Source organism: Zootoca vivipara, chromosome 17 (assembly GCF_963506605.1).
Source record: "Zootoca vivipara chromosome 17, rZooViv1.1, whole genome shotgun sequence".
Taxonomy (NCBI): domain Eukaryota; kingdom Metazoa; phylum Chordata; class Lepidosauria; order Squamata; family Lacertidae; genus Zootoca; species Zootoca vivipara.
In genome coordinates this window covers 16735966-16761994 of record NC_083292.1, presented here as the reverse complement: position 1 = coordinate 16761994, position 26029 = coordinate 16735966, and the positions used below count along the sequence as shown (strand labels likewise).

The following is a 26029-nucleotide window of genomic DNA, read 5'->3' as shown; positions in this document are numbered from 1 at the left end:
CCAGAAGTCATTCACCAGTGGACATGTCCATATACCCCGCCCATCCAGCTGGGTTCCCCAGCCACTCTGGGCAGCTTCCAACAAAACATTAAAATACAGAAATCCATCAAACATTAGAAGCTTCCCTAAACAGGGCTGCCTTAAGATGCCTTCTAAAGGTCTGGTAATTGTTGTTCTCTTTGACCTCTGGTGGGAGGGCGTTCCATAGGGTGGGTGCCACTACCGAGAAGGCCCTCTGCCTGGTTCCCTGTAACTTGGCTTCTCGTAGCGAGGGAACCGCCAGAAGGCCCTTGGCGCTGGACCTCAGTGTCCGGGCAGAACGATGGAGGTGGAGACGCTCCTTCAGGTATACTGGGCCGAGGCCATTTAGGGCTTAAAAGGTCAACACCAACAGTTTGAATTGTGCTCCGAAATGTACTGGGAGCCAATGTAGGTCTTTCAGGACCAGTGTTATATGGCCTCGGCGGCCACTCCCAATCACCAATCCAGCTGCCGTGGCTTGGTGGGCCATTGGCCCAATCTCGAGGCTCTTCTGATGAGGAAGATGGGAGTTCTGGTCCAAAACAGCTGAAGGCTGGGTGGTTTTTTGTTTTTGTTTTTTTTAAAGGCTTAAGCTTTCACAAACTGTGTGACAAAAGGAGTGGCAGTCCCCGAACGCTTGTGCCGTCACAAATTGCTTAGTCCTCAATGTGCCCCAGGACTCTTCTTTTTTGCCGCCCCCTCTGGAAACGGTTGCCACACGGGAAAACTAGCGATGCTCCTCTGCATTTTGCCTGTGTATTTAAAAGGCTGAATAACCAACTAATACCTCAGAGTTCTTCTAACTAACTCCCCCCTCCCTCAACTCCTCCTTTGCATGTCTGTAGCGCCTTGGCCGGATCCTACCCAAAACACTTCCACTGGGGCCAGACTAGTGTCTCCACCGTCCATGGGGTAAGTAAGTGCTTTGCCTGCCATCTCACAGGTGTTGGGAACTGGTTGCTCTCTGGGTTTCTGTGGGGGGGGGGTATTTTTTTAAAACAATCTTCCTGTTTGCATGCAAAACTCTTTCCTTCTCTCGGCTTAGCCTGCTGTTGCCTAATAATGTCTCTGTGCTTTTCTAGATTTCTTTCTGGTGTCTGTCTTTGGGCGTTCTGGAACCTCCTGCCTCCTTCCTATGTGGTGACAGTGTACCTGCCAATGTCCGTTCCCGGGGGGGGGGGGAATGGCGCACCTTTCTCAGGGATGAGTCTGGTTCTTAAGAAGCAAAGGCTTGAACTGGAAACCCAGCAGCCTTTTCCATTTGTATTGGGCCAGGGGAGGGTTGCCTCCCCCCTGTTTGCGGTTCCCTGTCCCACGAGTGACCTAGTCTGGAAATCTTCAATGTGCAGCCTGCTAAAGACCCATGTCCTCATGAAGGAAGGTTGATGATGCTGTAAGTGAACTAGCCCTACAACAACACCTTTTTAGGTTCCTGTCACCTGGCTGGGCAATAGTAAAGAGCGCCCCCCAAATTTCAACCACTTTCCATTTTCGGTTTTTGTTCTGTAAACGAAACACATCCCCAAAAAACCATCCGACTTCTACAAATAGGGTGGTGTTTGTTTGCCTACCCCACTATTATTAACCTGTTGAGGCCAAAAAATAAAAATGTCTTGTGTTTGGTTTTCAAAGTAACCCAGAGAAGCGAAACACTCTCTAGCTTCTGACACACCCCGCCTGGTTTTATTTGGAGCCATTTTACCACCCTGGAAAATATTTTATTTTAGTTCGGGTTTTTGGTTTGTTTGCTTGCTTCATGAAATTGATTCGCTGCTTGATAGATAGAAAGAAAAAGCCTCAAAAGCGGTTTATAAAACAGTCACATCAGGAAAAATTTACAACCCTACTTTAAAACTTACACAAGTTAGAATACCGAATCAAATTTAAAACCTTCCTCCCAAACTGTCCCTGTCACTCTCTTAGTTTCCATTTTAAAACTCTGCATTGTCCGCCCAAAGTGAGCTACCTTCTTTTAACCAAGAGTTAGCCTGGCCTCCTGCATTTCTTCATTGCAGTTCATCTTTACTATGGTTTTACCTGCTGGAGTTTCCCCACAGAGACTCCAGCAGCAGGAGGACAGACCTGTGCACACTTACTTGGGAGAAACCTCCATTAACACAATGTGACATACAGTGGGTACCTCAAGTTAAGAACGGTTTCAGGTTCAGAACGGACCTCCGGAACTAATTAAGTTCGTAACCAGAGGTACCACTGTACTCCCAAGTAAACCTGTTTCTGGTTATTAATTCTCTCCGGAGCCCAGAGTAACCCAGACACAGCAGCACTAATACATTCTTGAAAACCTAAACACTGCTAATAGCATTCTAAACACAGTTTAAAGCGCTATTAAAGGTAAAGGGACCCCTGACCATCAGGTCCAGTCGTGACCGACTCTGGGGTTGCGCGCTCATCTCGCATTATTGGCCGAGGGAGCCGGCGTATAGCTTCCAGGTCATGTGGCCAGCATGACAAAGCTGCTTCTGGCAAACCAGAGCAGCACATGGAAACGCCGTTTACCTTCCCGCTATAGCGGTTCCTATTTATCTACTTGCATTTTGATGTGCTTTCGAACTGCTAGGTTGGCAGGAGCTGGGACCGAGCAACGGGAGCTCACCCCGTTGCAGGGATTCGAACCGCCGACCTTCTGATCAGCAAGCCCTAGGCTCAGTGGTTTAGCCCACAGCGCCACCTAAAGCGCTATTACGAAAGGTTTAAAGCCATTCTCTCAAGGTTTGTCAGGAACAGTGTCTTGCAGACACCCAATGCCTGAGTGGGCAGGAATGTTTTAAAACGTCTCCTGAATGCCAGTCCTGAGGGAGATAGGCGTACCTCACGAGGGAGGGCGTTCCACACACAGGGAGCCACCACTGAAAAGGTCTTGTCAGGGGGGGGTCAGTGCCAACTGGGTAGCACCCAGTGGCGCCACCACTACCACTGAGTCCTCACCTACCAATTGTAGGTTTCAAGGTGGTCGATATTGGGGGAAGTGCCCGTTTAGGGACTCGGAGCCCCAATTCGGTTAGGACTTGATGTGCTCGTACTAGGCCTTGAATCGGGCCTGGTAGTTCAGCGGCAGCCAGTGCAGCCTTTTCAGGATCAGCGACGCATGTTCCCTTCAAGAACATGCGCCACTACCAGCCGCATTCTGCCCTAGCTGCAGCCTGCAGGCCGTCTTCAAGGGCAGCCCCACATTCAACACATTGCCGTAGTCAAGCAGAAGGTCACTAGCGCATGCGCAACTGAGGCCAGTGTAGGAACGGTCGTAGCTGGCGAACAGGCATCCTTTTCTGTAGGCATTCCTTCCAGGTTTGTTGGGCGTGTTTTTTCCAATTAGACGCCTTGCACCCCTCTCTGAACTGACGCTCCAGCTGACGCCTGCTAGGGGGTCTCTGGCTTAGTGACACCTCTGTTGGGTGCGCAAGGGTAGGGGATATTTTCATGGGTGTCCTGCCAACCGTCAGTTCCGCATGTCCCCGTTTTCTCAATTATCCGCTCTCTTTCTTTCCCCCTCGTAGCCGCGTGCGAGGGAAACTTCACCTGCAAGGACAACGAGGTCTGCGTGAGGCCCAACGAATGCCGCTGCCGCCATGGATACTTTGGTGCCAACTGTGAAACCAGTGAGTACAGAGGACAGGGTCGTGTAGTGGTTACAGCGCCAGACTAGGACCCAGGAGAGACTTGAGGGCCCGACACTGCCTCTCAGCCTGAGCTACCTCACAGAGGGGTTGGTGGGGATTAAATGAGGAGGGGGAGCTCCTTGGGAGAAAAGGTGGTATATAAATACAGTGGTGCCTTGCTAGACGAATTTAATTCGTTCCACGGGTCTTTTCTTATAACGAAAAATTCGTCTAGCGAATCCCATAGGAATGCATTGAAAAAAAATTTGAATTTTTTTTTGCCCATAGGAACGCATTAATTGAATTTCAATGCATTCCTATGGGAAACCGCAATTCGCTAGATGAATTTTTCGTAAAACGAATTCGTCTAGCGAGGCAACCTCCGCTAGAAAAAACCTTTCGTTAAGCGGAAATTTCGTTAAGCAGGGCATTTGTTAAGCGAGGCACCACTGTACAGCAAATAACGAAATAAATGTGTGCTTTAAATCATGACTGACAGATTTACATACACACCCTCTGTTTTTTGAATTGGGCTTGAACTTAATAATTGAAATTTGCCCCCCCAGCTGACAGACAGCTTTACGCCTGTCAGATTTTTGTTTTTGTATTTGTGTGTGTTTTTAAACACATTGACAGCAGTTTTAGCACTTTTATGGTTTTACTAAGCGGTCCACTGTAAACAGCTTAGAGGCCTTCTGTTCTGGTACATGGTGTCTCGTTTTTGTTAAATATGAAATAAAAGGGCTATTCAGATTTGACCTGTGACGTTTCAATTCTTAAAGGTTGAATATCATCTATTGAACATTTAAAAAATTGAAACGACACATACAGTCAGTCATACCTCTTGTTGCGTTCGCTTCATGTTGCGGATTTTCGGGTTGCGAACGCGGCAAACCCAGAAGTGTATACTTCCGGGTTTCGCTGCATGCGCAGAAGCGCTCTGTCGCACTCCACGCTTGCGCAGAAGTGGCGCTCTAGTTGTGGAATTTTTGGGGTGTGAACGGCATCTCGGAACGGATCGTGTCCACAACTAGAGGTACCACTGTATATGAAGCAGTATTCCATAATATATATATACAACAAAACCTCTATGTTAAAACCTCTGTATTGAATGTTTATTATTATTATTATTATTACCATTGATTTATTATTTGCCTTCTCAATAAGACGATTTACGCAACCCAGCCAGATGGGTGGGTATTATTATTATTATTATTATTATTATACTGTTCATAAAAGCACAACTGCATCAAATATATTTTAAACAAGACTCTCCTCCTGGGTGGTAGTCACCCACGTTTTACCCAGAGTAGACCCATTGAAATTCACATGCATTGCTTACTCATGCCCAATATACAATGCACTGTACATTTACACCTGTTGCTCCGCCTACTTTGGCCCGTGGCTCCGCCCACCACCTCCATGCGGCCCTCAGAAGAAGGGAATGCGGCCCTCGGCCTCGATTTTTTTATTTATTTAAAAAAAAGGTTCCCACTCCCCCAGCTCCTGCTCTAACCTTGCTGTCGTCATCGTCCCCCATTCCTCCCCCCCACAGAGTGTCCCCGCCAGTTCTGGGGCCCCGACTGCAAGGAGATGTGCCACTGCCACCCCAACGGGCAATGCGAGGACGTGACGGGCCAGTGCACCTGCAACGCCAACCGCTGGGGGCCCAAGTGCGAGAATGCCTGCCTGTGCAAGCACGGCAAGTGCGACCAGAAGACGGGCAAGTGCACCTGCGAGCCCAACTGGTGGGGCCCCCAGTGCTCCAGCGCCTGCTACTGCAGCCTCAACTCCCAGTGCGACCAGCAGGTGGGCACCTGCATCTGCCAGCCGGGCTGGTGGGGCCGCAGCTGCAACAACCAGTGCTCCTGCAACAACTCGCCCTGCGAGCAGTTCACAGGCCGCTGCCAGTGCCGGGGGCGCACCTTCGGTCCCCGCTGCGACCGCTACTGCCAGTGCCACATGGGCAAATGCAACCAGCTGGACGGGACCTGCGCCTGCGAGCCGGGATACCGGGGAAAGTTCTGCAGGGAGCCCTGCCCGGCTGGATTCTACGGGCAAGGCTGCCGGAGGAGGTAAGGAAGGGGGGGCAGCGGTCATAGAATCATAGAACCTTAGGAGACTCCCAACCCTTGGCCAAGAGTCCCCTGCGAAAAGTGTGTGGCAGAATTGCAAATTGTGCCCAGCGGAAACTCACGCTCCGAAAGGGGGATCAGTGCTCTGGTTTGGGGGGGGGAGGAGGGAGGGCACAGAATAATATCCCCAAGCCCCGCCCCTGACTCCTCCCACTTAGTCACTCCTCCTCAGCTTCCCACCATGGGAGCAAGCGTGGTGTAGTGGTTAAGAGGGTGGACTCATAATCTGGTGAGCTGGGTTCGCGTCTCCACTCCTCCACATGCAGCTGCTGGGTGACCTTGGGCCAGTCACACTTCTCCCGAAGTCTCTCAGCCTTACTCACCTCACAGAGTGCTTGTTGTGGGAGAGGAAGGGAAAGGAGAATGTTAGCCGCTTTGAGACTCCTTAAGGGGAGTGAAAGGCAGGATATCAAGTCCAAACAACAACTACTACTCTTCTTCTTCTTCTTCTTCTTCTTCTTCTTCTTCTTCTTCTTCTTCTTCTTCTTCTTCTTCTTCTTCTTCTTCTTCTTCTTCTTTAGCTTTCCTGTAAACTAGAATGTGAGAAGAGCTCTGTACCTGGTTCAAGCCGAAAGGGGCCCATCTTTTTTTCTCTTTTCTTTTTGAAATAATTTCCATTTGATTTTACAAACACAAAGTTATAGCAATACCAAATAGATAACCATACATTGAGATTTCTCTGAATCTCCCGACTTTCCCCCCCTTCCCGTCCGTGGGTCCATCTTCAGCTACATATTGTTTCGCTATCCATATATTAATATCTCTCCATATTTGTCCACAGCATTTGTTACATTACAAGTGTTATTAAAATCCTGCTAATGTTTTTATCTGCTTACAGTGGTCTCCTAAATAAGTTGCAAATTTCCCCCATCCTTTCTTAAACTTTTTGTCTTCTTGGTTCCTGAGCTTTCCGATCAGTTTTGCCATTTCGGCATACCCCAACAGCATAATTTGCCATTCCTCCCTGGTTGGGACATCCACCTCTAGGCTAGTAGCATCCGTGCTGTTTTTTTCGCATACATAAAAAGTCTTTTCTGCTTTTTTTGTGATCTTGGTATCTACAATTCCTAATATAAAAGCTTCTGGGTTTGGTTTTGTTGTACAAAAGTTATTTTAAACATTTTTTTCAGTTCATTCTATATCATTTCCCAGAATGCTTTTATTACCTTACATGACCACCACATATGATAAAAGGTGCCTATCTAGTCCAGCTTCCTGTTATCTCAAAACAATCTCTGGAAACTGAAGCGCCAGGTTCCTAAATGCTTAGCATTTTGGAGTGCCCAGAACAAGTCCTCCTTGGCTCACCCCGTTCATCTTCTCCAGAATCACCCTAGGAGCCCATCTTCAGTGGCTGACTCACAGCCTTAAATTCTGATTGGCTCCCATCAGCACTAAAAGGGGAGGCTTCTTCTCTGTGGCTAAAAAAAAACACCCTCTCCTTCCATGTTCATTGGACAGTTCTAGGATGCTAGAGGGTGGGACCCTGCTGCAGAAATAGTAACAGGTCTTCCACCCCCTGTGATCCCAGCCCGCTACACTTGGGGAGGACCAGTTGCTTTGCAGGGCTTTGTTGATCTCCTTTCTGACTGACCTGCCTCTCTGTGGCTTTTCCAGGTGTGGGCAATGCAAGGAGCTTCAGCCCTGCACCATTGCGGACGGGCGCTGCCTGGCATGCGAAGCTGGCTGGAACGGCACCAAGTGCGACCAGATCTGCTCAGCAGGCTTCTACGGGGAGGGCTGTGACCAGACCTGCCCTCCCTGCAAGGACGGCCACACCTGCAACCACATCAACGGCAAGTGTTCCCACTGCAATCCTGGCTGGATTGGGGACAGGTGAGTTTAGCAAGGGAGTTTGGCTTGGGCTTGTCAAGGGCCCTGAGAGAACCAGCCTGTGAGTTGCCCTTAGGGTTGCCGGACTCAATAGTGGACAGGACTTCTGTGCCTTTAATTGCCCTGCTCTCTTTTGAGTCTGGAAATTAAACAAAGGGTCTGCTGGTTTCACTTTAAGGTTTCCAGACTCAAAAGAGAGCAGGGCAATCAAAGGCACAGAAGTCCCATCCTCTATTGAGTCTGGCAACCCTAGTTGCCCTACCTGCATCTTAATTACACAGTGCAGTGGTAGAGTGTTATTGCAATAACAACAGTAATAATAATCTCTGTACCTGCTTGCCTGATGGTTACAGGGCAGGCAGATTTCAGGCTTGTCAGATTTCTGTTTTATATTAGATTTCCAACTTCTGAAACACCTGGTGCAAAATGTATATTGTCGGAGGCAGGATGGTTCTCAACGCCAACTGGGGTGCGGGGAGGGAGAGCAGGTTTGGGGCTTCCCGTTGAAGCATCTGGTTGGCCAGTGTAAGAACAGGAAACTGGACTAGCTGGCCTGATTCAGCATCAGGTCAGGGCCCTTCTGATAACCTTAAAAGACAGAGAGGATTCAAGTGCAGAGTGGCTCTGAGCACATTCTGAGCCCAGCAATTAGTTTTCAGTACCAAAACTGGGTCCTGAAGTGGAGATACAACCGTCCACTCCTAGTTAGAGTTAAGAACAGGCACCCCCAAACTGCGGCCCTCCAGATGTTTTGGCCTACAACTCCCATGATCCCTAGCTAACAGGACCAGTGGTCAGGGAAGATGGGGATTGTAGTCCAAAACATCTGGAGGGCCGAAGTTTGGGGATGCTTGGCCCATCTAGTCCAGCATCCTGTTTGCACAGTAGCCAAGAAGGCAGGCAGGACCCGAGCACAAGAACACTCTCCCTTCCTTACCATCAGGCGGTAGGAGGATGGATGTCGGCTAACAGATTGAGGTTGAATCCTGACAAGATAGAAGTAATGTTTGTAGGGGACAGGAGGCGGGCAGGTGTGGAGGATTCCCTGGTTCTGAATGGGGTAACTGTGCCCCTGAAGGACCAGGTGTGCAGCCTGGGAGTCATTTTGGACTCACAGCTATCCATGGAGGTGCAGGTCAGTTTTGTGTCCAGGGCAGCAGTCTTATCAGCTCCATCTGGTACGCAGGCTGAGACCCTACCTGCCTGCAGACTGTCTCGCCAGAGTGGTGCATGCTCTAGTTATCTTCCGCTTGGACTACTGCAATGCGCTCTACGTGGGGCTATCTTTGAAGGTGACCCGGAATCTACAACTAATCCAGAATGCGGCAGCTAGACTAGTGACTGGGAGCGGCCGCCGAGACCACATAACACCAGTCTTGAAAGATCTACATTGGCTCCCAGTACGTTTCCGAGCACAATTCAAAGTGTTGGTGCTGACCTTTAAAGCCCTAAATGGCCTCGGTCCAGTATACCTGAAGGAGCGTCTCCACCCCCATCATTCTGCCCGGACACTGGGGCCCAGTACCGAGGGCCTTCTGGCAGTTCCCTCGTTGCGAGAAGCCAAGTTGCAGGGAACCAGGTAGAGGGCCTTCTTGGTAGTGGCGCCCGCCCTGTGGAACGCCCTCCCATCAGATGTCAAAGAGAAAAACAGCTACCAGATTTTTTTGAAGACATCTGAAGGCAGCCCTGTTTAGGGAGGCTTTTAATGTTTAATCGATTATTTTATTTTATTTTTCTGTTGGAAGCCACCCAGAGTGGCTGGGGAAACCCAGACAGATGGGCGGGGTATAAATAATAAATTATTATTATTATTATTATTATTATTATTATTATTATTATTATTATTATTATTTCTGCATGCAGTTTCCAGCAACTGGTCTTCAGAAGTGTTGCTGCCTCCATGGTTGGATCATAACCGTCATGGCTAATAGCTATCCAAATTCGCCATGAATCTGTCCATTCTTCTTTCAAAGCCACCCAACATCACTGCTTCCTGTGGGAGCGAGTTCCATAGTTTAACTACGTGCTGCGTAGAGAAGTGCTTTTAAAATAATAATTTAAGAAATCCATCATGAATCTTCCAGCGTCCAGGTCTCAATTTCAGCAGCCCGATTTAGAAATGTATAAATGTTGCTGCTGCTGTTATCAAGAGTTGGAAACGCTTACTAACCTACTGCAAACCAGGCAGAGATCTAACAGCAGATCCTTATCTGTTTTCCACCCACTTGTGGTCAAGGCAATGAACTGCTGGAGATGGTGATGTGAAAAGCCGTGTCAATAAGCTAAGAAGCAGAAGCAGAAAGCTGTTCTTTAAAAAAAATGTTTTTATTAAAGGTTTTTGTGATACAAAACAAACAAATAAACAAGGAAAAGTACATATAGCACCTCCACTTTCAGCTCATAGGGTCTTTTTTACAGTGTTTACATTTGGAATGGGGCACTATTGTCATAGATTTTGGGGGGGGGAAGAGAAGAGAGGGGTTGGGGGATGATTATCTGTTCATTCTATAGCATAGTGTTTGTGCAGGGTTTTTATGTCAGCGTCTCGTGGGTCGGTCCTTTATTTATATAGTCATCTTTTTGGTGTTGTGAGAGATTGGAGGGTCCAGGGTTTGCTTGGTTGTGTTTGGTTAGTTGCAGTATGGTTTGTTTGTTTGTATGGGGGGGGGAGTTGTTGTGTCAGCCATATTGATCTATATGCTGTTGGGGGAGGGATAGGTAACAATTATTATAATTATTATTTATTTATACCCTGCCCATCTGGCTGGGTTTCCCCAGCCACTCTGGGCAGCCCCCAATCTAATAATAATAATAGTAATAATAATAACAACTAGCTGTACCCAGCCACGCGTTGCTGTGGCTCATCCCTGTGACTCATGACCCATCCCAAACCCGTCCTGCTCCCACCCCCAACCCAGGCGAGTCCCCACCTCCATTCAGCCCAGTTTGCTGTTTCGTTCTTCCCTGGAAACACGAGCTGAGCTGTTTTGGAGAGGGAAGCTTTTCTAGCTGCAGTACCAGTGGAGTCGCCGCTAGAGAGCGATGTTTTGCAACCTCTCATGTTCCTGTTTTTCTGGTTTCCCCCCCCCCCAAAAAAAACCCATGTTTTTACCTGTGATAGGTGTGACATCTGTATAATCTAGGTTTATACAAACACGCACCTATTCGTATGTGATGTGTCCAAATTTCAACGCAATCGGTCAAGCAGTTTCGGAGAAAAGTGGAATATAACAAACATGGACAGCTTACATTTTTATTTATAGATGATGATGATTATAATAATAATAATAATAATGTGACAAAACATCGAACATTAAAAGCTTCCCTAAACAGAGATGCCTTCAGATGTCTTCTAAAAGTCTGGTAGTTGTTTTTCTCTTTGACATCTGATGGGAGGGCATTCCACAGGCTAGGCGCCACTACCGAGAAGACCCTCTGCCTGGTTCCCCGTAACTTCGCTTCTCACAGTGAGGGAACCGCCAGAAGGCCCTCGGAGCTGGACCTCAGTGTCCGGGCAGAACGATGGGGGTGCAGACGCTCCTTCAGGTATACTGGGCTGAGGCCATTTAGGGCTTTAAAGGTTTGCACCAACACTTTGAATTGCGCTTGGAAACGTACAAGAGCTGCTGTGCTGAAAGCTGCTCTGAGAGCAGCTGTTCCTTCTTGCTGCCCCCCACTCCCCGCTCACCATCTTGAACTTCCTCCAGGTGTGAGACGAAGTGTCGCAACGGGACCTACGGCGAGAATTGCGCCTTTGTCTGCAACGACTGTTTCAACGGCACGTGCGACTTCGAGTCGGGGCGCTGCCTCTGCCGGCCAGGCTTCCAAGGAATTTGGTAAGTGACTTTGAACCTCTTTTGCTGACCACCAGCATTACGCTTAACATTTTTTAAGTTTGGAAGTATTTCTGCTGAGGCAGAGCATGGTCATCATGGTTAGTAGCCACTGATAGCCCTATCCTGCAATCCTCTTTGAAACCCATCCAAGTTGATGAGCGTCACTACCTCCTGTAGCAGTGAGTCCCTCAGTTTAACTATGCGCTGGAAACATTACAAAGTTGCAGGAAAAAAGAGCAAATTGCAAGGTTGCCCCGCTGAATCCCAAGTCATTTCCCAATGATATGTTGTTGTTCAGTCGTTTAGTCGTGTCCAACTCTTCGTGACCCCATGGACCAGAGCACGCCAGGCACTCCTGTCTTGCACTGCCTCCCGCAGTTTGGTCAAACTCATGTTCGTAGCTTCAAGAACACTGTCCAACCATCTCGTCCTCTGTCATCCCCTTCTCCTTGTGCCCTCCATCTTTCCCAACATCAAGGTCTTTTCCAAGGATTCTTCTCTTCTCATGAGGTGGCCAAAGTATTGGAGCCTCAGCTTCACGATCTGTCCTTCCAGTGAGCACTCAGGGCTGATTTCCTTCAGAATGGATAGGTTTGATCTTCTTGCAGTCCATGGGACTCTCAAGAGTCTCCTCCAGCACCATAATTCAAAAGCATCAATTCTTCGACGATCAGCCTTCTTGATGGTCCAGCTCTCACCTCCATACATCACTACTGGGAAAACCAATGATATAAGTCTTTTTAAAAGACGTTTTCAAAAACGGCATCATGTTCTTCCTCTCTGCCTCCGGATCTGGATATTTTGCCTCCTGGGAATTAAGGGAGAAACCAGCCTTTTATTGCTGCTGCAGTTCTACCAAGAGCTGGCCTGATTACATTTGGCTGCTTAGGCTGTTTCCAAGGCTCAATTTGGGCTCAGTGAACCATACCAGGTTTTTTTTTGGGGGGGGGGGTAGTTCCAGTGGGGCGTCTCGCTGTCTTCTTCCTTAGCTCTGTAAGCACAGCCCACTCTGCAAGTTTTGCCTTCAGACCATTACTCATCACTTCCTCTGTCAGCTCCAATCTGCAGCGGGGCCTTGCTTGCATTTTTCCATTTCTTGACAAATACTTGGTATATTTTCAGCACAGCAAGCACTTCTCTCCCACTTTCTCAGATCTTAGTATATATGCCAAAAGTCATCTGTCTGTCACCGGATGAGAGCCGTTCCATTTTTTTGTTGTGCGATGTTAAGAGTCCTCGTATCCAGCATTCTAGCGTTCAGGAGGAGCATTGCTCAGTGGTTAGAGCATCCGCTTTGCATGTAGGAGGTCCCAGCTTCAATCCCCAATGGCACCTCCAGGGAGGGCTGGGAGCACCCGCTGCTTGAAACCCTGGAGAGCCTCTGCCAGTCAGAGTTGGCAATACTGAGGTAGAAGGACCAATGATGTGACTGAGTATAAGGCTGCCTTATACACTGACAGGGGAAGAGTCGCAACCGAGCACATGATTTATATAAAGGAGGTCCCAGGTTCAATCCCTGGCATCTCCGGGTAGGGTTGGGCGAGAATCCCTGCCTGGAGAGCTGCTGCCAGTCAGTGCTGACACCACTAGGCTAGATGTTGATGCTTCTTGCCCTGGCAAACGGAGGAACCTGCGTGGCTTCAGAGCTGTGTCAGCAGATGGAAAGCCCTGAGCATGCTAAAAATAAGAGTTGGTCAGGAGTTACTCATCAGCTTGCTTGCTGGCTACCGAGAATGACTGTGTGTTCAAACGGGCTTGTTTTGCAAGCGAAAGCTCTTCCTCTCTTCCTTTTGCGGTTCTTTTCTCTCCACCATGAAAGTTGGAAGTAGAGATTTTTGCGTAGCTTCCTTGGAAAGGAACACAGAGCAAAGTGTCCCGTTTGTCTGAAGAGGGATCTTTGTTTCAATTTGAGTTTTTCCATCACAAAAAGCTAAAGGATAGTTCATAGACCTCCTGCGGCTGGTTTCATTGCCTCCCGCCATGCAGCCATTGCACTGAACAGAATTTGTACCAAGGAGAATGGGCAGTGATGTTTTTTTAATTTATTGAACAGAATTTATATTTATATTGCCCCTTTCTAGAACAAACAACAACAATAACATAAGACCCTGGGGCTTATGCTCTTTCCTCTTAAAATAAAGCAAAGGCAATATCCATCTAGACCTGCTTGCATTTTAGCTGAGCTTCCTTCTTCCGATGACCCTCCAAATTTGTTTTGGGTGTTCCTTCAACCCTCTGGAGCAGTTTTGGGGTGGCAAAGAGGGAGGAGAGGGAGAGGAACTTCTTTTGTGCAAGCAAAAACATTTGCACTAGTACTGTACAGTGTTTCCCAAACTTGGTTTTCCAGCTGTTTTTCGGACTACAATTCCCATCATCCCTGACCACCGGTCTTGCTAGCTGGGGATGATGGGAGTTGTAGTCCTAAAACAGCTGGAAACCCAAGTTTGGGAAATACTGCACTAGTAGCTCTATTTAACTGGATGCCTCTCCAAGATTCTAGTCCTCATGGTTCAGAACAGAAACCTGGTTTAAATGGGAACATAAGAACCTGCCATCTGCCAAGTCTTACCATTGGTCCACCCAGCTCAGTTTTGTCCACACTGACTGGCAGCAGCTCTCCATTCAGCACCATGTTTTGTACCATAGTTCCCATCAACCCAGCACCATACAGCCATACTGGCTGGAGCTGATGGGAGACAAAGTCCAAAACATGCGGTGGTCGCCAGGTAAGCAAAGATTGCTTTATTTTTTATATATACAGTCATACCTCATGTTACGTTTGCTTCATGTTACGTTTTTTCAGGTTGCGTCCCGCGGCGACCCGGAAATACCGGAAAGGGTTACTTCCGGGTTTCGCCACTCGCGCATGCACAGTAGCACTAAAATCACACTTCGCGCATGCGCACAAGCGCCAAATCGCGTCGCGCACCTGCACAGATACGGCGCTTCAGGTTGCGGGCTTTTCACATTGCGAACGGGCCTCCGGAACAGATCCTGTTCACAGCCAGAGGTACCACTGTATAAACATTTTATTTGATTTTTAAAATGCAAAATTCCAACAATATCACAACTACACTCAAAATGCAAGATTCTCTTGACTCTCAAGACTTCTCCCCATTCCCTCCATGGATCTTTATGTTATCCTTTTCAACTGCTTATTATTTCATCCTCCATATTTTAAATTTATTATCCAAAGATTTTGTTAACGTTGCAAGTGTTGTTAAAAACCTGCTGATGTTGTCATTTGTTTACAGTGGTGTGAGGGACAGGGGATATCGCGAAGTCCCTCCCCTCCTGAGTTCAAGCCCATCACCGACCACAGGGGGAAGCAGAGGGAGCTCCGATTCCAGTGGGGAAGCAGGAAGTCGGGTCCGAGGCTCAGGCAAGGTAGCGGAGCCAGGGTCCCAGGTGGGACAGGAAGGGGGAAGTAAGGGGGGGAGACCCATCCCCCCAACTCCAGAATTACGCCGGAAGAGGAGGGGAAAGAGGATGGGGCTTCCAAGACTTTTGTGCTGGGGAAAGACGCGCCAAAAGTCACTTGGAGGTTCTGAAACCGACTGACCACATCACTCCGTGTAAATAGCATGACTTCAGCACTGTAAATACGCAGCACCAATAAAAGAATAAAAATGCAGAGCTGCGTAGCGTCGTTACTCTGAAGTAGTCCACTCCGGCCACTGTGACAGCAACCTCCAAGTCTTTTTTGGGCTACTTTGGAGTTGCCGGGATGAGCGTGTCAGAGGCGGAGAGATGGCGGCAGATCGCGGAGCAAGCCCAGCAAGAACTGCAGCAGCTGTCGCTGCAGGCGCAGGGGGAATTGAAGGCAGCTAAAGAAGAGACTAAGAAGGTCCAGGACGACCGGCTACAACTGGCGGAACAGGTGAGAGCACTACAGGAAAGAGAGCAGGAATTAAGGGCGGTGGCGGTAGACCTCCAAAACAAGCTGGATGCAGAGAAAAACAAGGCGGGAGGGGCACCCCAAGTCCAAGTGCTGCCAGGAAGGAGAGCCGGGACCCTAGTGAGCAAGTTCAATGGAGACCCGAAGGAATATCAGGGCTTTGAGACTGAGATGGTGTATGCTCTTGAGCTACACCACGCTGAGTTCCCTGATGATGAGCACAGAGTAGCGTTTATTGTGGAGCACCTTACCGGGGCAGCCAGGGAATGGCTAAGACCGTTGATCGCAACAAAGAATCCTTGCATGAAGGATGTCAAACTATTTCTAGAAGGTTTGAGAACGATGTATTCGTCCGATAGTCATATGGACCAGACTAAGGAGGAACTTCATAATTTACGCCAAGGAAATATGACAGTTCGCGCGTACTGGGCAAAATTCACCATGCTGGTGCACAGATTGGGGTGGGAATTAGGGTCACCCCCAATGCAAGCGGCGTTCTACTTGGGGTTGCATGAGGACGTGAAGGATGAGCTCTCGAGAGGTCCAAAGCCCAGTGATATGGATCAGCTGAGCAAAGCGGCTCTGGCGGTGGGGGTGAGACAGGAATCTCGGTGGAGCGACAAACAAGCAACGCGCGCAAAGCGGGCTTGGTTCCCACGGTCGCAGGAGAAACCACTCCCCCAACAACCCTTTCAAGCCACGCCTGGGGCCAGCCAGGACCAGGAACCCATGCAGATTGATAGCGCGCGCGCGCGGGCTTTTCAAACCCCAGCGGCGCCAAGACGCAAGGAGGGAAAGGGCGGGAATTGCTTTCTCTGCAACTCCCCCCAGCATCTCGTCAGAGACTGCCCACATCGCAGGGAGTGGCAAGGAAGGGCGGGAACGGTGGTGCCCTCCCCCACTGACGCAGCACCACAGCAGGGAAACGGGAAAGCCTGGCTGCAGGAGACAAGGGGCAGCAGCCAGGCACAGTCAGCAGACAAAAGCCCCAGCCCACCCACCCGCACAGAGAGGAGCAGAGCCAGCCCACCCCTCCCAGAGCAGGAGTGGTTCTAGAAGTCACGCTAACGCTCCCAAATGGCTATCCCCTGACAGTCCTTGCCTTAATTGACAGTGGTGCCTCAGCGAACTTCTTCTCGAGAAACTTTGCAGAAGAGCACCAGATCCAGCTTCTGCAGCTGGATTTTCCCCTTCACGTGGCAACCATTGACGGCAGAGAGCTGCTGGGGGGGGCCATCACTCATCAAACCCCCCCCATGAGAATGACGGTGGGAAGGCACTCAGAGACACTGGCATTCAACGTCACCACCATCTCAGACCCCCCCATCGTCTTGGGCATGAGCTGGCTGGCGCGCCACGACCCCTCCATCAGTTGGCACCAGAGATGCATCACTTTTGGATCGGACTTTTGCCTGGAACATTGCATGCAGCACCAACCAGGGGAGGGGCCTCCGATAGCCACGGTGGCCACCATGCACGTCAAAGGGGGTGAGGCGATACCCAAGCCGTACTGGGACCTGCAGGAGGTCTTCAGCGAAGCGGAGTCCGACCACCTACCCCCACACAGGCCTTTTGACTGCCAGATCAACCTGGTGCCAGGGGCAACTATACCCCCAGCCAAGCTGTACGCCATGTCAGACCAGGAACTGGAGGATCTGCGCGCTTTCATCGACAAGAACCTCAAGCGGGGGTTCATCAGAGAAAGCAAGGCAGCAGGGGGCAGCCCGGTCTTCTGGGTGGACAAGAAAGACACGCAACAGCGCCGCCTGGTGGTGGATTTTAGACGGCTGAATTCGGTGACAGAGCCAGTGGCTTTCCCCATGCCCAGAGTGGATGATCTCCTGACAGCGGCACGCAGGGGCAAGATTTTCACCAAGCTAGACCTGAGGGGGGCGTACAACTTGATCAGGATCCGGGAAGGCGATGAATGGAAGACCACGATGTTCACGCCTCTGGGCTCTTTTGAATATCTGGTGATGCCCTTCGGGTTGCAAGGGGGCTCAGCCTGCTTCCAGGCCTTCATGCACCACGTCCTGGGGTCCCTCCTCTTCAAGAACTGCCTGGTCTTTCTGGATGACATCCTTATCTATTCCAATGACCCAGTGCAGCATGTGAAAGATGTCAGGGAAGTGTTGCAGCGCCTGAAGGAGAACCACCTGTATGTGAAGCTGGAGAAGTGCAAGTTTCACACCAAGGAGGTGGACTTCCTGGGCTACAAGCTGTCAGACAAGGGGCTGGCGATGGACAAGGACAAGGTGCAGGCCATCCTGGACTGGCACAGCCCCAGGACGCGCAAAGATGCCCAACGCCTACTAGGCTTCGCCAACTTCTACAGGAAGTTCATCAAGAACTTCTCTCGCGTTACGGCTCCCATCACTGACTGCCTGAGAGGCAAGCAGAAGTTCAGGTGGACACCAGAGGCGCAAGCAGCGTTCGAAAGCCTCAAGAGGGTGTTCGCCTCGGACCAGAACCTGTTCCACGTGGTCCAGGACGCGCCCCTACGCATTGAGACAGATGCTTCTGAGAAAGCTGTGGGCGCCATTTTGTTGCAACTGGACGCCAACAGGGAGTGGAGACCCTGTGCCTTCTTCTCCAGGAAGTTGACACAGCCCGAGCGCAACTACACGGTGTTTGACAAAGAACTTCTTGCGATCCACGCTGCGTTCAAACATTGGAGACACTTCCTGGTGGGCGCCAAGCACCCCATCCAGGTGTGCACAGACCACAAGAACCTGGAGTTCTGGAGAACTGCCAGGGTGCTCAACCAGCGGCAGATACGGTGGGCGGAGTTCTTCTCGAACTTCAACTTCTCCATACACTACATCCCGGGGGAGCAGAATGTCAGGGCGGATGCCCTCTCCCGCAAGCCAGAGTACATGGAGGAGGAGGCGCCACCAGCACCAAGGCACATTTTCCCCCCGTCAGCATGGTCCTGCGGAGCAGCAGTGGTGAGCGAGGCAGAACTCACAGCACTGACGGCAGCGGATGAATTTGCCAACCGCATCTTCAGAGAACTGAGAGGAGGGAGGGAGCAGGCAAAGGACTTTGCAGAACGCAGGGGGCTGCTTTTCTACAAGGGTGCACTGTACCTGCCCACCACCCAGCTTAGACGTACGGTCCTCAAGCAGATGCACGACAACCCAACGGCGGGTCATTTTGGAAGGGACAAAACCGCTCACCTAGTCATGAGACACTTCTGGTGGCCAGGGGTGAGGGAAGATGTTCGAGACTATGTACGGGGCTGTGACACCTGCCAGCGGGCAAAGGTGGTCAGAGCAGTGCCAGCAGGATTGCTGGAGCCCTTAGCCACACCACACAGGCCGTGGGAAGTGGTGTCCATGGACTTCATCACAGATCTGCCTTCTTCCAGGGGCAAGACCGCAGTGTTGGTGGTGGTGGACCTCATGTCCAAAATGTGCCACTTTATACCGTGTGCCAGGGCGGTCTCTGCAGAAGAGACAGCCAAACTGTTTGTTGATCACGTATTCAGACTGCATGGATTACCTTTAAGGGTTATTTCGGATCGTGGCCGCCAATTTGTTTCCAGGTTCTGGCGGCGGCTCATGAACCTCCTGCAGGTGGAGGTCAGCTTGTCGACGGCTAGACACCCGCAGACCAATGGACAGGCGGAAAGGGTCAACGCCATTCTGCAGCAGTACCTGAGATGCTACGTCAGCCAGCGGCAAACGGACTGGGTGGATCGCCTGCCACTGGCAGAATTTGCCTACAACAATGCAGTGCACGTCTCCACAGGGGTGTCGCCCTTTAAGGCCAATTACGGGCGCGACCTCAGATCTTTCCCAGAGAGGGAGGGGGAGGAGGAGGAGGCACGGGAGAGCAGCTCACCATGGCGCTGGGAAGCAGAGTTTGAGGACTCGGGAGACGAGATATGGGTGTCACCGAGATCCACACAGTCAGAGGCAGAAGCAGATTGGCAGCACATTTTTACCCCCACCAGCTCGGACGCCACGGAATTTTTGGGATTCCAGTCCTCCCAGGCGGAAAGGGGAGCCTCGCAGGACTGGGGGGAGGTGTTCACACCAACGGGCTCGGAAAGCACTGAGTTCTTAGGCTTCCAGTCGTCACCGACACCTGGGGGGGACCTGGGGAGGGGAGAAGGGGAGCTTGGAAGGGGGGTGGATGTGAGGGACAGGGGATATCGCGAAGTCCCTCCCCTCCTGAGTTCAAGCCCATCACCGACCACAGGGGGAAGCAGAGGGAGCTCCGATTCCAGTGGGGAAGCAGGAAGTCGGGTCCGAGGCTCAGGCAAGGTAGCGGAGCCAGGGTCCCAGGTGGGACAGGAAGGGGGAAGTAAGGGGGGGAGACCCATCCCCCCAACTCCAGAATTACGCCGGAAGAGGAGGGGAAAGAGGATGGGGCTTCCAAGACTTTTGTGCTGGGGAAAGACGCGCCAAAAGTCACTTGGAGGTTCTGAAACCGACTGACCACATCACTCCGTGTAAATAGCATGACTTCAGCACTGTAAATACGCAGCACCAATAAAAGAATAAAAATGCAGAGCTGCGTAGCGTCGTTACTCTGAAGTAGTCCACTCCGGCCACTGTGACAAGTGGTCTCTCAGATAAAATGTTAATTTCCTCCCATTCTTTTTTTAAAGCTTTCGTCCTCTTGATTTCTGATTCTTCCAGTCATTTTTGTCATTTCTGCATATTCCAGCAATTTAGTTTGCCATTCCTCTCTGGTAGGGACTTTTTGCCTTCTTCCCATCCCTGGACTAAAAGCATCCTTTTAGCCCACAGCAAATACTGCTTTGAAAACCACCTGGACTCCTGACCGTCGCCACCTTTTGTGGCAGCAGATTCTGCAAACAAATTCCACGTTATGCGAAGTCCTTTAGAGCAGGCCTGCTTGCAGCTGCTCTGCGGGCAGTGAGTGCCCCGTACCCTTTTCTTTGCCAACAGGCACGTGGCACCAGGGAGGCAGGGACCCCAGCCAGCAGGAGAGCTTTGGATGTTCAAGAGGCATGAAAATCCCGGAGAGAATCTGAAGGCTGTGGAACGGCAGCAGCTGCTTTCGCCTGACATTCGTCCAGCAGCTTTGCAGCCTGGCTCTTCCTTTAGCTGAAAATACAGAATTGTAGAGCTGAAAGGAAACCCGTGGGCCACACAGCCCAACCCCACACAATGCAGCAATCGCAACTGAAGAATCCCTGGCAGGTGACCATCCAACCTTTTTGTGAGGTGTTGTGCCAACCAAATACAATAAAGGGATCGTAGCGATGGGAAGCTGCTTTATACTGAGTCAGAAGCTCGGTCCATGAGAACATTGGTAGAGCCCGGCAGGATCACACCGATGGCCCAACTAGCCCAGCATCCTCTGCTCACAGTGGCCAACCAGACGCCCATTATGGGAAACCCAAAACCAGGACCTGAACACGAGGGCAGCCCCTTCCCCACTGCTGATTCCCAGCAGCTGGCCTTCAGCTGCAACCTGCTCAATACTGTCTGCACTGACTGACAGCAGCTCTCCAGAATGCCTTTTTTATTTTTTGACAGCTGTCTTTGCATAGCTTTGCTGTAGAGAAAGGGAGCAACCCATATCCTAGTTGGGATTAATTGGGATGTAACCCATTCCTACACACAGACAGGTGATCGTATACTATTATTTTTTTGTTGTTGTTGTTTAGTCGTTTAGTCGTGTCCGACTCTTCGTGACCCCATGGACCATAGCACGCCAGGCACTCCTGTCTTGCACTGCCTCCCGCAGTTTGGTCAGACTCATGTTCGTAGCTTCGAGAACACTGTCCAACCATCTCGTCCTCTGTCGTCCCCTTCTCCTAGTGCCCTCCATCTTTCCCAACATCAAGGTCTTTTCCAAGGATTCTTCTCTTCTCATGAGGTGGCCAAAGTATTGGAGCCTCAGCTTCACGATCTGTCCTTCCAGTGAGCACTCAGGGCTGATTTCCTTAAGAATGGATAGGTTTGATCTTCTTGCAGTCCATGGGACTCTCAAGAGTCTCCTCCAGCACCATAATTCAAAAGCATCAATTCTTCGGCGATCAGCCTTCTTTATGGTCCAGCTCTCACTTCCATACATCACTACTGGGAAAACCATAGCTTTAACTATACGGACCTTTGTAGGCAAGGTGATGTCTCTGCTTTTTAAGATGCTGTCTAGGTTTGTCATTGCTTTTCTCCCAAGAAGCAGGCGTCTTTTAATTTCGTGACTGCTGTCACCATCTGCAGTGATCAAGGAGCCCAAGAAGGTGAAATCTCTCACTGCCTCCATTTCTTCCCCTTCTATTTGCCAGGAGGTGATGGGACCAGTGGCCATGATCTTGGGTTTTTTGATGTTGAGCTTCAGACCATATTTTGCGCTCTCCTCTTTCACCCTCATTAAAAGGTTCTTTAATTCCTCCTCACTTTCTGCCATCAAGGTTGTGTCATCTGCATATCTGAGGTTGTTGATTTCTTCCGGCAATCTTAATTCCTGCATGGGATTCATCTAGTCCAGCCTTTCGCATGATGAATTCTGCATATAAGTTAAATAAGCAGGGAGACAATATACAACCTTGTCGTACTCCATCCAACCTCTTGCAATGGTTTGACCCCTTTCCTTTTTAACAGTACAAATTCTACAAACACCCTCCATATCTCCTCAAAATAATTTCTTCTGCTTATTCCCCCCATCTTACCTTAATGGCACATGTTGATTTATCATCAATAGCTATATCCCACACCTCTTCATACCATTCTTCCATTTTATATTCTGCTTGCTCCTTCCACTTTCTAGCTATCATAAATTCGTACAGCTGTCAATAAATTTGTGAGCAAGTCCTTCCTAGCCTGCGAACCTTCCACCCTATCGTAAATTGCTACCTCTGGGGATTCAGTCAGCTTTAGACAGGTGATCATAGACCTTGAAGGCTGAGTTGTGGCCTTGAGTATATCAGTTTTCTTTTCTGATATTAAGCATGTTTCTAGTCCTCATGGCCAGGCATGGTCTTATCATTCCATTTCCCTCTGTCTCTCCTAACCCTTATTTTGTCTTTTGGCATCAGCTGGAAACGACGACATTCTGATATGCTTTCCATTAGAACACTCTTGGGTGATTTTATAGCCACCCCTGCTTCTGGAGGGGAGAGCAAAGGGTGACTTACCTGCCTCCTCTCTCTCTTTTCCCCCACTCACCTGATAATTCCTTCCTCAGTTGTTGTGGGTAAATGTTCAGGGAGGCAGGAGAGGATATATTGTTTAATAATATCATTCCTAACTTGCGCTAGGTCCAGCGCTGAGGGCCTTCTGGTGGTTCCCTCTCTACGAGAAGCCAAGTTACAGGGAACCAGACAGAGGGCCTTCTCGGTAGTGGCACCCACCCTGTGGAACGCCCTCCCACCAGAGGTCAAAGAGAACAACAATTACCAGACCTTTAGAAGGCATCTTAAGGCAGCCCTGTTTAGGGAAGCTTCTAATGTTTGATGGATTTCTGTATTTTAATGTTTTGTTGGAAGCCGCCCAGAGTGGCTGGGGGAACCCAGCCTGATATGCAGGGTATAAATATATTATTATTATTATTATTATTATTATTATTATTATTATTATGCTAGCAAGTTCTATAAGTTAGCAGAGTTTCAACATTCCCCTTTAAACGTGCAGCGGGTAGCTGGTTGTAAGCTTGTTTAAGCTTCTCAATATAGATTCCTGGTAAGATCCCTTATTTCCCTGTTAAAAGAATAAACACGCCACAATCTTATTTAAGGTATATAAAAGAAGTTTACTCACATCATCATCAGTTATCAGTTGGATTGCTGAAGACAGACTTAGTTACAGATATATACATGCCACCTCATGAGAAGAGAAGAATCCTTGGAAAAGACCCTGATGTTGGGAAAGATTGAGGGCACTAGGAGAAGGGGACGACAGAGGACGAGATGGTTGGACAGTGTTCTCGAAGCTACGAACATGAGTTTGACCAAACTGCGGGAGGCAGTGCAAGACAGGAGTGCCTGGCGTGCTATGGTCCATGGGGTCACGAAGAGTCGGACATGACTAAACGACTAAACAACAACAACATATACATGTGAGTCTATCCCATATGGAGATAGTCTCTTTGTCCTCTGTTGGCTGAAAGAAGCCGCTCCAATGAAGAGAGGAAGTCAAAGAGAGAGTGTGTGCTGCGTGCCTTGTGCTTTTGTTACCTGCACAGGTAAGGTCATGCCCACCTCTAGTCACATGCAAAAGGAAGTATGTCCTAGCCCAGGAGGAAACAGGAAGTTTTCGACTGGCTGGAACAAACATCCCCTTTGCATGTCCACTCTAGGCAAACAAGGAATGTTGTACTTGACTGCTGCTTTTGTATCACATCCCACAGGTGTAACGTGACGTGCCAAACTGGTCACTATGGGGTGAACTGTTCAGAATCCTGCAAGTGCCACGAAGATTCTTGCGACCCACTGACCGGATCCTGCTACATGGGTAAGTGGCTTGGGGGAACAGACATCACCAGCATCTATTGGCTGAGTTGAGTCCTGGGCTGCTAGTTCCAAACTGTTCCCATTGGGAAGTTTGGAGTCTGCAGAGTCCTATGGCAAGGCTAACAGCTAACAGGCTAACAGCTCGGGACTAGTTTCCTTCCTACCTAACTAGGGATGAGAGATACAATTGATTCCATCTGCATCCAAAGGCAAATGTAACTAAATTCACCCTTTATTTTAAAATTAAAAATAGGCGAGTCGAAACACAGCTATGCTACGAATTTTCGCCCTTCTCTAAATTTTGCAATGCAGTTCTTCAGCCAAGTTGGACAAATGCATAAGTTCGTGAAGGTGACGTAGGAAAATGCATCATGTTAGGGGGAACTGTTTTGACAAAATAGGCGCATTAGGCCATTTTGCGTCCAAAAAATGTAGTTTAAGTAGAAAGACATGCCAAAATGCTGTTGAATTGGCATGAGGACTTTCTTATTTTTTAATTTTAAAAAAAAATGCAAACTGATGTGGAAATGTGGAGAACTGAATTTAAGATTGAGAAACCGAAAGCAATTGGAATTATATGCCCGCCGAACTGGTTAGAACTGCAGTGTCTGTTCTGAACTTTCAAGGAGATAATCCTTTGGTGTGGCAGCACCTACACTTTGGAACTCCCTGCTCCTTTACAACCAGGTAGCTGCCACCACTGTGTGTTTTTTTCCAGCACCTGCCAAAAACCTATTTTGTTTATTTCAGCAAGCCTACCCGGATGTGTAAAGTTGACATGCATTTTAATAGGTTAATTTTATTTTATAATGTCTATATTTTTTTAAATGCGAGGTTGTCGTTTCTGCTTGCTTTAATTTTTAACTCTGACTAACTCTGACTGATCAATCATTTAAATGCATGTTTTATTTCAGGGAACTGCTGAGAGGGGTTTTTGGGGGGTTCTTTTTACAATGGAGTGGTGTGCACTTTCCATTAAATGAATAAAATGAAATAAGAGGGGGGTTTGTTTCTCTCCTGATTCCATTTCAGAGGCTAACCAGCGGATGGGTGTCATTGGAGCTGGTGCCCTCTTGGCCTTCCTCCTCCTCCTCCTCCTCTCCCTCCTGTGTTGCTGCTGCGTTTGCCGCAAGAAAGACCACTCTCGGGAGTAAGCATCAACCCTAAACCCATTGGCAGGGGAGCTACCCAAGCTCCTTGGTGGGCAGGAGGGAGGGTTATTGAGGGGGCCTGGTCTGTTTCTACAGGCCCGGCTCGCCCATTGACTCTAGTGGCGCAATGCACCACGGCGCCTGGGCGATCAGGGGGCGCTGAGGGGTGCCCCAGCAAGTGGGGGAGCTTCGCGGCGGCCTCCCTTTTCCCTCCACCAGCCACGCCGCGAGAGCAGGGAGGGAAGCGAGCGGAACAGGGGTTGGACACTGTGAGAACAGGATGCTGGACTAGATGGGCCATTGACAGGCTGCCAAGCTTGCTAGACTGCGTGCAAGAAGACACCTGGCTTCCCCTGGGATTGGGAAGAGGATTTGACTCTGGGAATTGTAGTTCTGTGAAAGGAGGACAGGGGTCTCTCTTAACAACTCTCAGCATACTTTACAAACTACAGTCCCCAGGATACTTTGAAGGAAGCATGCCTATTTATAGTGGCATGATGCTGCTTTAAATGTGTGTAATGGATGAGGGGGGGGGAGGTCCGAGGGTCTCGGCCCAGTGTACCTGAAGGAGCGTCCCCACCCCACCCCATCGTTCAGCCCAGACACTGAGGTCCAGCTCCGAGGGTCTTCTGGCGGTTCCCTCCCTGCGAGAAGTGAGGTTACAGGGAACCAGGCAGAGGGCCTTCTCAGTGGTGGAACCTGTGGGACGCCCACGCCCCCCAATCAGATGTCAAGGAAATAAACAACTAGCTGACTTTTATAAGGCATCTAAAGGCAGCCCTGTTTAGGGAAGTATTTAATGTTTGAATTTTTATCGCATTTTTAATATTCTGTTGGGAGCCGCCCAGAGTGGCTGGGAAAACCCAGCCGGATAGGCAGAGAATGAATGAATAGGATGGCCATTTTTAATACTCTATTTGTTGGTGTTTGTGTGCAGGTGTTTTTTTTTTTTTGAACCCATATCCCTGCAACTAAATAACTAGCACTGCAGAGGTCCCAGCCCCATCAGGTTGTGCTCCTTTTTTAGTTGCAGGGAGCTTTTTTTCACATGGGGTGGGAGCTTCAAATAATGGATTTTCCAGCAGCTGAAAATAGTATAGCCCC

At 49.5% G+C, this 26029-nt stretch overlaps 1 protein-coding gene across 2 annotated transcripts in view; it reads left to right on the top strand.

Annotated features, from left to right (window-relative positions):
• Positions 1-26029, top strand: part of SCARF2 (scavenger receptor class F member 2) — a 61473-nt gene that overhangs the window by 12556 nt on the left and 22888 nt on the right. The window contains exons 1-7 of one of the 2 annotated variants that reach the window (XM_060269993.1): positions 136-933; positions 3537-3638; positions 5194-5713; positions 7391-7609; positions 11314-11442; positions 23672-23775; positions 24807-24924. In XM_060269993.1, the coding sequence (XP_060125976.1) occupies positions 5232-5713; positions 7391-7609; positions 11314-11442; positions 23672-23775; positions 24807-24924 (1052 nt within the window). In that variant the 5' untranslated portion in view covers positions 136-933; positions 3537-3638; positions 5194-5231. Of the gene's footprint in view, positions 1-135; positions 934-3536; positions 3639-5193; positions 5714-7390; positions 7610-11313; positions 11443-23671; positions 23776-24806; positions 24925-26029 lie in introns of those variants that run through there. The other variant, XM_035098795.2, reaches the window with a different exon arrangement.